The sequence below is a fragment of the Theropithecus gelada genome, chromosome 11, assembly GCF_003255815.1.
Source record: "Theropithecus gelada isolate Dixy chromosome 11, Tgel_1.0, whole genome shotgun sequence".
NCBI classification, from domain to species: Eukaryota; Metazoa; Chordata; class Mammalia; order Primates; family Cercopithecidae; genus Theropithecus; species Theropithecus gelada.
The window spans coordinates 34120666-34132097 of NC_037679.1; the positions used below are offsets into that span (position 1 = coordinate 34120666).

Below are 11432 nucleotides of genomic sequence, written 5' to 3' on the forward strand. Positions count from 1 at the left end.
GAGAAGCCAAACAGTGGGAGCAGACACTTCCAAGCCTGTAGGGGTCACGGGGGATCTTCCCAGGCCCCTGAGAGTGCAGAGATGCCTGGGTTCGCAGCTGTGACGTGGGCAGCTGCAGCTGTGCCTGGGAAGGTGGGGCTCCTCCTGCCTGTTCCTGGCTCCCACCAGCTCCCTGGAGCATGCAGTGCTGGCTGTACCTGCCCACTGCAGCTGGCATCATGGCAGCTGCCACTCTAGACAGGCTGCCACTGCCATCACTTCCAGAATATTACATTGCTGTTACCTAGTAGATGTTCAATAAGCTTCTTAATTTTAATAAGCATTTAGCTAGGAACATGATGTTCTTTATACTTTGAGACATTACATACCTGCTTGTTATTGCCATGAGTGCTTTCTGTGTCTTGACTGAAACATGGCTCCCAAGCCTGAAACATCAGGGATAAAGTCTGGTGAGGGAAAGAAAAGCAGAGAAGAGAACCAAGAGCCAGCATGGTTCACCAAGGTCACAAGGCTCTTGGTTACTGACTGAATCCAGACTGTAGTCTCATGCTACTGGCAACAAATCTGTTCTTTACATTGGGTCTCAGCTGCTTTCCTTTTTTTAAATGCAAGTAATCAAACTTTTTCTCCCTACTACTAAACATTCTAGTACAGGTATTATTTCTATACTTATTGAATGCACAGTTTTTCAGTAACAATCCTAGACAGATAGTGTCACTATTTAACACCTTAAATCTCTAATTATGATGAGTCCATTTTGACCTTTCCTAGAGTTCCTCAGAGGCATCCCTATTATCATCTTATCATTAAGATTTATTAGTATCATTTCATTTACAAACTGCCATTTTCATTTTATTTTGGGGCATATGTTCAAACTGGCATCTTCCCCAGCTGCAATCGATGTACATAATGCCACAGCTCCTTGATTGGTTTAAGAACATTTTCTTGGCGGTCGGCGAGTCCCAGTGCGAGCTGAGGGTGCCAGAGGTAGGGGGCCGAGAAACAAAGTTCCCGGGGCTCCCTCCGGGGCCGCGGTCGGGGCTGCGCGTTTGGCCGCCCTCCTCCTCGCGAAGGCAATGGCTTCCAAACTCCTGCGCGCGGTCATCCTCGGGCCGCCCGGCTCGGGCAAGGGCACCGTGTGCCAGAGGATCGCCCAGAACTTTGGCCTCCAGCATCTCTCCAGCGGCCACTTCTTGCGGGAGAACATCAAGGCCAACACCGAAGTTGGTGAGATGGCAAAGCAGTATATAGAGAGAAGTCTTTTGGTTCCAGACCATGTGATCACACGCCTAATGATGTCTGAGTTGGAGAATAGGCGTGGCCAGCACTGGCTCCTTGATGGTTTTCCTAGGACATTAGGACAAGCCGAAGCCCTGGACAAAATCTGTGAAGTGGATCTAGTGATCAGTTTGAACATTCCATTTGAAACACTTAAAGATCGTCTCAGCCGCCGTTGGATTCACCCTCCTAGCGGAAGGGTATATAACCTGGACTTCAATCCACCTCATGTACATGGTATTGATGACGTCACTGGTGAGCCATTAGTCCAGCAGGAGGATGATAAACCTGAAGCAGTTGCTGCCAGGCTAAGACAGTACAAAGACGTGGCAAAGCCAGTCATTGAATTATACAAGAGCCGAGGAGTGCTCCACCAATTTTCCGGGACGGAGACGAACAAAATCTGGCCCTACGTTTACACACTTTTCTCGAACAAGATCACACCTATTCAGTCCAAAGAAGCATATTGACCCTGCCCAATGGAAGAACCAGGAAGATGTGGTCATTCATTCAATTGTGTGTGTAGTATTGGTGCTGTGTCCAAATTAGAAGCTAGCTGAGGTAGCTTGCAGCATCTTTTCTAGTTGAAATGGTGAACTGATAGGAAAACAAATGAGTAGAAAGAGTTCACAAGAGGCCCTCCTCTGCCTTTGAAAAGGAAGGTCACCTACACCTGTTTAAGGTGTCTCTGCACGTGTCTCAAGCCCTTCACAAGAAAGCAAGTACAGTGTGGATTTCAAGTGGTGTGTAACTTCAGCTCCAGCTGGTTTTTGACAGCTGTTGCTGTGGTATTCTTTTTTACACATGATGGTGATAGTTTCTGGTTCTCCCCATCCCCACAAAGGCTGTTGAACTACAGCACCAGGAAGCCTGAGAATGAATCCTAAGGGCTCCAGCCCAGACTTCGTCCCAGGCTTTCTGGTGTGTGCCCCCCTGGTAACGGTGAAATTGAAGCTGCTTCCTCACAGTGGTTGTTTCTCTGGTCTTGAGTGACTGTGTCCACAGTTCATTTTCTTCCGGTGGAAATAACTCCTTTTCTGTATCCGCACTCCATGGAGTCTCTCCTTTTCAGACATCCTGGGATGAAAGAATTTGGCTTTTTTTTTTTTTTTTTTTTTTTTAACATCTTAGGCCGTTAAACAAAACTGATAGTTATTACTCTTATCCCTCTCAAATTATTCTAAGAACTGAGAGTGATGGGGTTGTACTGAATTTCTGTATGCACCGGGAACTGAGCTATGAAGAGGATCTTATTAAACTGCTGGTCTGACTCATGGATTGACACTGTTCCTTTCTTTTATTGTGAAAAAAAAAAAAAAACCCTAAAAGTCTTGGGAACCCCCTTAAAGTCTTTTGGGAATCCTCAAAAAGCATGGGAAATATAAGTATTTAGCTACATAAATGTTGTAAGATCATATTTTATGTATAGAAGTAATAAGACCGTTTGGAATTACTAGACTAATTGAATAGTTACGGTTTCTATTCAGTACAATAAAATGTATTTTGAAAGTGCTGCTAACTATTGATGCTGACAGTGTTTCACTCCTATGAGTGACCCAAACATATTATAAATAGGTGGTAAAGGGAGTGGAGCCTGTGGGGTTGAGCAGAATGTTGTACTAACTGTGCTTGGACTAAGTATAACAGCTTTATGATTATGGGAAAACAAAATCTTTATTTTTTTTTTCTGTTCCAAAGATTCATTCTGTGGGGTGGCCATAAAGTCTAGAATTAGATACTAATATTTTGTCATTCGTTATAACATAGTATCAATAAACCATTTGTTAAAAGAAAAAAAAAAAAAAGAACATTTTCTTGTCTACAAATAGGAAGACAGTTTAAGGTTTCTGATGATGGCACATTTCAAGTGACGCTGCTTAATTCACCTGCAGTTCTCAGTGCCTTGGTTGTCTCATATTGATCTTTAAAAATAAACTTCCTGATGTTGCAAACTAAGAAGTGGTTCTAAAGAAAAGAAGATTAAAACCACGGATGGTGCAATATAGATATCAGACATCCTATTACACACACTATGAGTATTACAATTAATGTAATAAAGAAAAACTTAATTTAAATGTGTTGGCCTAAGGAGTTAGATAAGCCCTGGTAGGTGAGAAAGTTGCTTACGGTGACTGTTGTTGATTTCCTATTCCCGATTGTTGGTTTTTCTTTTTTACTGTTCTGAACTAGAAAAAAAAGTCTTGGATTCATATAAATAACTTTCATGATCTCTAAGAAGAATCATTGCGGCCGGGCGCGGTGGCTCAAGCCTGTAATCCCAGCACTTTGGGAGGCCGAGATGGGCGGATCACGAGGTCAGGAGATCGAGACCATCCTGGCTAACATGGTGAAACCCCGTCTCTACTAAGAAATACAAAAAAATAGCCGGGCGAGGTGGCGGGCGCCTGTAGTCCCACCTACTCGGGAGGCTGAGGCCGGAGAATGGCGTGAACCCGGGAGGCGGAGCTTGCAGTGAGCTGAGATCCGGCCACTGCACTCCAGCCTGGGCTACAGAGTGAGACCCCGTCTCAAAAAAAAAAAAAAAAAAAAAAAGAAGAATCATTGCTTACAGATGAATGTTTTCAGGATAATTGTCATATAGATTTGGTTATGAGAAATTAATAAAAATTGCTCCAGATAAATTTAATATAATATATATCATTTATATGAAGTCTTTGTCAACTTCTAAAATATTGCTTTTAAGTGTTTTATTTATATTAAAATATGTAGTCTATATTCATTGGAAATATTTTCCTAACTTTGTTTTCATATAATTGCTTTTATTATTGTAATTTTTGTTGAACATTTACTTAGTACTCACTGATTAAGTCCATACGACAAAGAAAAGTTTCTCTAAATCTCCATTGAATTTGACTGTGCTCTGATTATTCCCACTTCCTTAGCTTTCAAGACAAACAAAAGTGTCTAAAAGTTTTTTTTTTTATTATAAGTTCTAGGGTACAAGTGCATAACATGCAGGTTTGTTACATATGTATACTTGTGCCATGTTGCTGTGCTGCACCCATCAACTCGTCAGCACCCATCAACTTGTCATTTACATCAGGTGTAACTCCCAATGCAATCCCTCCCCCCTCCCCCCTCCCCATGATAGGCCCCGGTGTGTGATGTTCCCCTTCCCGAGTCCAAGTGATCTCATTGTTCAGTTCCCACCTCTGAGTGAGAACATGCGGTGTTTGGTTTTCTGTTCTTGTGATAGTTTGCTAAGAATGATGGTTTCCAGCTGCATCCATGTCCCTACAAAGGACACATTGTAGTTGATAATTCTGAAAATGGAGTAACTTTTAAAGGCTCTTTTACACAAAAATCCTAAAGAAAACTCATAAATAATTAGTCTCGGTAAACCCCCTCACGTTTTTAGAGCTTTTTTCACTTTATTTCCTTGATGTAAAGTGTTAGTTTTTAGGTAGATTAAAACAACCTATTAGAAAGTCTTGCCAGGTGTGTTGGCTTACTCCTGTAATCTCAGCATTTTGGGATACCGAAGTGAGCAGATCACCAGAAGTCAGGAGTTCGAGACCAGCTTGGCCAACATAGTGAAACCCTGTCTCTACTAAAAATACAAAAACCAGCCAGGCGTGGTAGTAGGTACCTGTAATCCCAGCTACTCAGGAGGCTGAGGTAAGAGAATTGCTTGAACCTGAGAGGCGGAGGTTGCAGTGAACCAAGATGGTGGCACTACACTCCAGCCTGGGCAACAGAGCAAGATTCAATCTCAAAAAAATAAAAATAAAAATAGTAGACTGACTCTACATTTATTTGTACTGCTCTATTTTAAAATATTTTAAATAATTTTTAACAGAATTTGCACCACAGAATGTCCAGGATACATGAGGAGGGAGAAATGAAGTAAGTGTTCCTCAAAGTGACAGTTATAAGTGACTAAGACATAGGGAGATGAATCACTTGGTCATCATATTGATTTGAATTCTGGGAGGACATAGATTACACATTTGAAGGAGAAAGGCAATGCATTTCTGCAAATGGATACTGCTTAAAGTCCCTAAAATGCTCCTTAAAATAAATGGGGCACAAAAGAGGTTATTTTACCCTAAAGCAATCTTACCTCCAATCTTGGCAGATTTCCAAATTTTTGAGGCTTGACCATCATCTTATATCAGAGTGACTTTAAGGGGACAGGCAATGGGATATTCACTGGATGTAAAATCAGATGATTTTGGTTTGAAAGCAAGCCTTTTCACTTACGGACTTTTTGACTTTCAGCAAATCACATAACATCTCGAATTATTAATTGTCATATTATCTGTGAATGACTTATATATACACATATAAGCCAAGAATGTTTTGTAAGCAGTGAATTGCTTTACTGCCATATTCAACTAAGGAACCAGTTGTTAGGTGATAGCCATTCATTTATTCATTCAATCACACTGTTACGTTGGGTGAAGGATACTGACATCCATAAAAAACCATCCCCTAATTTCAAGACTTATACAGTCCAGAAAAGGTTGTAGACTGAACTCACTGTGGCTCACATTTGTATTTTGTCTGCTAGCATATTTATTTAAAGTTGCAATTGTCAGGCCTTTTAATACCCTCTCCAGTTAGTCACATGCTCAACCTCTCCTTTTCTTACATTAACCTGCTTTAGTCAAACAAAGTCACATACTATAGGTACTCTCTTTAGTCAAATTATTTTTCCAGTGGATATGCCTTATTTATGTTGCAGTTTGACATTAAAGCTACATTCAAGAAAATGTTTCTCCATGCAAGCTGTTGGAATAACATCCATAAGAATTCAGCCATTCTTATTTGTATATTTGTCCAAAATGCTCCTTTTCCCCCATTTTACTTCTAGATTATGTATATCTGTAAATGTTTCTTAGATTTACTTTGCTACATTATAGTTTTGCCAAAACATACCCCTGCCGAACAGGATACGCTTTTCTCACCTCATTCTGAGGCTTCTATTTCCCACAAACTCAACAATGCAAATTAGATCCTATTAGGTTGGTGCAAAAGTAATTATGGTTTATGCCAACTAAGCAACCTATACTAACAGACTATTCCAGTCTTGGCTAATTGCTCCCTTTTCTGAATTTCTGTGATATTCTGAATGCCTATACCTCCCATTTGGGAATGTAACCACATTTGGAAACATTTCTTTAGCTATTTCATGTCAGCATATCTTTCTAAAACATGTCATTTTTTGAAAACAGAAATTGGGTCTTAAATTCTCTTGTTTCTAGATCTTCTCCCACTGAAATCTTGGTGAAATAAATTGACAAATAAGGAGTGAAAGATGACACAGCTAAATATGTGACCTCCAAAACATAGGTCTAGTTATATTTATGGTATAATAATATAAAATACAAATTATCATAGATATAGTAAAACTTATTCTTAATTCTCAGAATCAAGCTAAGACTAATTTTTCCACTTCTTTCATCCTTAAACAGAAGCATACATAGAAAATATATATATATGTGTGTGTGTATATATATATCCCAAGACCCAAACTAATTTTCTAGCAATCAACTCAGTGACTTACATTTGTAATTAGAATAATATTATCTGTGGTGCTATATTGCGCATTTGCTTCCATAGAGCACTATCCTTATGTTCTGATATACTTAATAACCTCTTGATTTTATAGATAAAGTAATTTTCATGATACATTTCTGCAAATAAAACCTGTTGTGAGAAATTGTAGGATGAAAACCCAGAGAATATTACCTTCATAGTTTCAAATAATGCCTAGCTATATAGTCTACTGCTCTCAGAGTTTCCATGTAATTCCTAGGAGACTACAGTCCATTACTTTGATGTGCATGATTTTGAGACTACATTTGACCATGCTTAGGCAGGTCAGTTTTCCTTTGTGGTTTTATACTGTGCAGGACTGACCTTTTCTTGTGCACATTTATTTTCCTTTTATTATCTTTAATGGCCCATTGCATGCTGGCCATTCTCAAAATGACTTCCAAGTCATATGGATTTATGATATATTTTTTATAACTACCCCACAATGAAGTGATCTTTTCTGTGTGAACTTCAAAGAGTTACCAGAAAGCAAAGATTGTGATTGAAAGAGGACTAGACTTCAAATTCAAAGATCAAAAGGATCATAAGAAGCCATTCAGTTCTGTCAATTAATAACTATATGACTTTGGTTGACTTTGCTAAATATTTTGAACTTAATTTTCTTATCCATAAAATAGGGTGATAATAATAATAATGCAAGTTCCTTCTATGGGAAGTTGGTACAATTAAACAAAATTTTTAAGCAGAGAGGTTTGCAAATTTTTAGCATTACAAAAAATGTACATAGTATAACTCCTGGGAATGAAGAACAATGACTAAAGCCTTATATTTGGCACCATCTGTTCTTAGAAATCCACAGGACAAGCCACACAGAATAAGAGCTGAGTATACTGACTGACCTATATAGAATTATGCAAAGTCAAAATGCAGTTCTTCATATACAGAAGAGGTGAGTTAGAAATCTGAATGGTGAACATGTAAGCACAAAGTAAGTTTGAAAATAAGTTGAAAATTAGAAAATTCTGCAATATGTACCCCCCAAATTAAAATTATATATATGTATTATATGTGTTGTGTACACATATAAGAAAATTGCATGCAGAAAAAGCAACAGATGAGATGTGATAAATAAATAATATAATGGTGACTGTTATAACTCTAACAGTTTCCAAAATTCAGGAAGTTGGTTTCAACAGAAGTGGAACAAATAATCACTAAAGAATGAAGAGCTATGCAACATAGCAGTCTAGTAATGTAGATATGAAGCTGGCATTCATGGGAATTTAAGTAAAAACTCAGTCTAGTCATGCTGATATTGGGCATATTCTTAATTTTGTTGTTGTTTTCTTTAATATAGTGGAGTGGTCAAAAACGGTTATGACTAAAAGGTAAATAATATAACCAGAATCTTTTGGTGGAGAAACCACAAGACAGATTTAATATTTGGTCATGTGGCAGTGACCAAAGGCATCTTTTTACCCTTTATTTATTACAGTCTCAAAATTCAAGTTGGTACTTCCAAATTGCAGGAAGAGATTAAAGAATGACATTAACAGACTAATCTACTAGTATTACAGGATTTTTATTTAAAACCCATTATATTTCTTGTCATTAGTGAACTTACCATATATTAAATGATAAGTTAATCTGAGAAGCATGCAAAGTTATAAAATTAACTGTTATAAGTACTATGTCAGAAAGCTGCTGACACTATTAAGCTTATACATTTGGCATTTTTTTTGTGTGTATGGCAGGGAAATTGCTCTGAGAAAGTAATAGCTGAATTGAATATATAAGGAAGAAAGTTAAAAGTGGTGGGGAAGATAAAATAAGGAGGAAGCATTCAGGCATAAGAACAGCCTGAATATAGCTCTTACAGCCTCATCAAATGGTCAGTGAGACCAGAGCACTGAAAGCTGCAGGAAGAAAGGAGAAACATTCAGCTGCAGAGGTAAGTAGAATCAGCCTTGAAGGCCTTGTCTGTAGGCCCTGTCAAATATTTTTGTTTTATGAATAATGGCACATATGTAGGTTTTGTAGCAAGAGGTGACATATCTAAACCTACATTCCATAAAATACTGTGGTTGTAGTGTGAAGAAAAGGTTTAATGGTGCAATATTGGATATGGGGAGAATGGTTGGGGATTATTGCAGCAGACAGCAGACCACACAGCAGGGCCACGGAAATAGAAGTGGAGATAGAGAGAAGACTAACTTAGGAAATACTTAGGAAATAAAGTCAATTTACAGTACTGAACTCCATGTTGGAGAAAAGGAGAAAACAATGTCACAAATAATTCCTAATTTTCTGGCTTGGATGTTGATGCTAGAAACACTAAAAAAAAATTAATTGAAGTGAAGGGGGTCAATATGAGTTTAGGGGTGTTGACTTGTAGTTACCTTTGAAACATCCAAATAGGGAATATTGAAATCCTAGCTGGACGAAAGTTTTTGAGTCCAGAAATTTCAAAACTGTAAATATAAGTTTTGGAGTTTTTTGCATATATGCATATATAATGTAATATAATTATTGAACTTTCAGACCTATTTTAATTTGATAATCATTTTGCCATGTTGTGAGAATTTTTTCAATAGAAATTAGCTGATCAAATGCATTCGTTCACTGAGAGAGCAAGGAGTTGGACTGATTCACAGATGGGGTTTGGCTGAATGAAGTAGCAAAAGGACCAGGTAATTGAGAGCATTATCAAGAGTGTATTGACATATGAACAGTAGACTCTAACTAAATATAGAGATATTTGAGGACAGGGAAGAAGAAAAACATGAAAGGTGGTCAGCAGACATAAGATATCCATGAGATTACATGTAAAAGTAGCTGAAATGGGAGAAGTTTGAGATCAGAATGTGATGTGATTTAATTACTGGTTGAAGATAGGGTACTTACAGGTGCAGCGATGTATTCAATCAAAATAAATGAAATGGTAGAGTGGAAAAGCAGCTCATTGGCAGTGAGGTCAAGGAGCTGAAGAGGTTGCATGTTGAGAGTTCATGCCCCAAAATGAATAATAAAAAGGAAAGATAAAAAGATGCAGAAATAAAGACAAAATAGTTCACATGCTTAAGAATATTGAGGAATCAATAACATATGCTGTTGCAGGAGCTTTAAAGAGATCATCATTATAAATGCTCTGAGTTCTCTCAGTTTTGAATTTAAACACCAAATACTTGTACATCAGAACCTAGTGTTTTTGAATATTTTACATTCCAGCTGACACTACACTTCTTTCTGCCATTACGCATTTACCCACCCCACTTCCACACACACCAGAAAACATAGTGCATAAAAATATGATTTTGACAGTTCTATCATTAGGAATCAATGAAGACAGTCACAAGATATTTCCCAGCGAGCTCTTGGACAGAGAAAGGAAATGTAATTAAGATGTTGACTAATTTAATGACGTATATTCTCCAGAGCATATCTACTTTTACTGCTGTTGCTATTTCCAGATCCTATTTTCCAGCCAGTGATTTTTTTCATGAGTTGTGATATTCACTTGAAACCTTAATCATTCTCAAAGATCCAGCTCTAAAATGGAAACTAGGGCTTTTCCCTCCATCTGAAACTCACTTGAAAGAACTAAACCTGCTGTGTCAACTGCTTTCAAGAATTATAGAGGGCAAAGCAAGGGAAGTGCTTAAGAATAACGTAAAAGATTTTTATTCTAAAACATTCATTACCTAGACTATTCCTGTGGAAATTTAAGTGCTAAATTTCCAGGTCCCAAATTGAAATGAGAGCTAGATATACAATATGGCCTAGGTAAGAATCTCTAATAAGGACTGTGCCATCATAAAATGAACTGCATCCAAATAATGTAACACAAATTAAGTGGGAAGCAAATTTTTATGCCTGAAACTCGAATTTTAAGGGTTCTATTAATTAACATACAATTTATGGTTAACGTTGTTTCAATAAACTTGATTGTTAAATTCTATTTTTATCTAATAGTATCTATAAACTTTTATCTTTGTCCCTGGCTTTTAAACACAGTCCTTGTTCAGTCTCTAATTGCATTCTCAGTTTCATCTCTATTGGTCTCCTGGCTCTATCATTGTCCCTATGCAGTATATTTTATAAGATTCTCCAAAATGTCTCCTCAACTTTGCAAATGCTTTTCTTCCTCAGAATAAAGTAAAGTGCAGTGGTTGATCCCATCCCACCATTGATTTCCAAGCTATGGTAGGCAGAATAATGCCCTTGCCCCTGTAGATGTCTATGTGATAATCCAGGACCCTGTGAATCTGTTACGTTATATGACAAAGGGGAATTAAGTTTGCAATTGTAATAAATTTGCTATTCATTTTTCCTTAAAATAAAGAATTTACTCTGAATTATCCAGGTAGATCCAATGTAGTGGCAAGAGTCCATAAAAGTGAAAGGAGACAGAAGAGGGCTCAGGGCCATATATATTTAAACATGCTATACTGCTAGATTTGAAGATAGAGGAAAGGCTTTGAACCATTTTCAGATTTTCTTCTCTCATTGCTAACCATATCCATTTGGAGTCAAATTCATTTGATTATGCCTTTATTATCATCCCAAGCCTGTTTATAGGATATCTCCTAGGACTGCCTTATACCTATACCTTATTTTTGTTGTTGCTTATC

The 11432-nt window shown here is 37.7% G+C and overlaps 1 protein-coding gene across 1 annotated transcript; it reads left to right on the plus strand.

Moving 5' to 3' along the window:
- The first annotated feature begins 953 nt into the window (after positions 1 to 953).
- On the plus strand, positions 954 to 3068 carry LOC112634718 (adenylate kinase 4, mitochondrial). Its single transcript, XM_025402455.1, has one exon. It carries the CDS (start codon positions 1077 to 1079, stop codon positions 1746 to 1748), a length of 672 nt encoding a protein of 223 aa, XP_025258240.1. The 5' UTR covers positions 954 to 1076; the 3' UTR covers positions 1749 to 3068.
- Positions 3069 to 11432: the final 8364 nt, after the last annotated feature.

Coding starts and splice junctions, on each gene's coding strand:
- LOC112634718 (XM_025402455.1), top strand. CDS start 1,077: ATGGCTTCCAAACTCCTGCGCGCGGTCATCCTCGGGCCGCCCGGCTCG.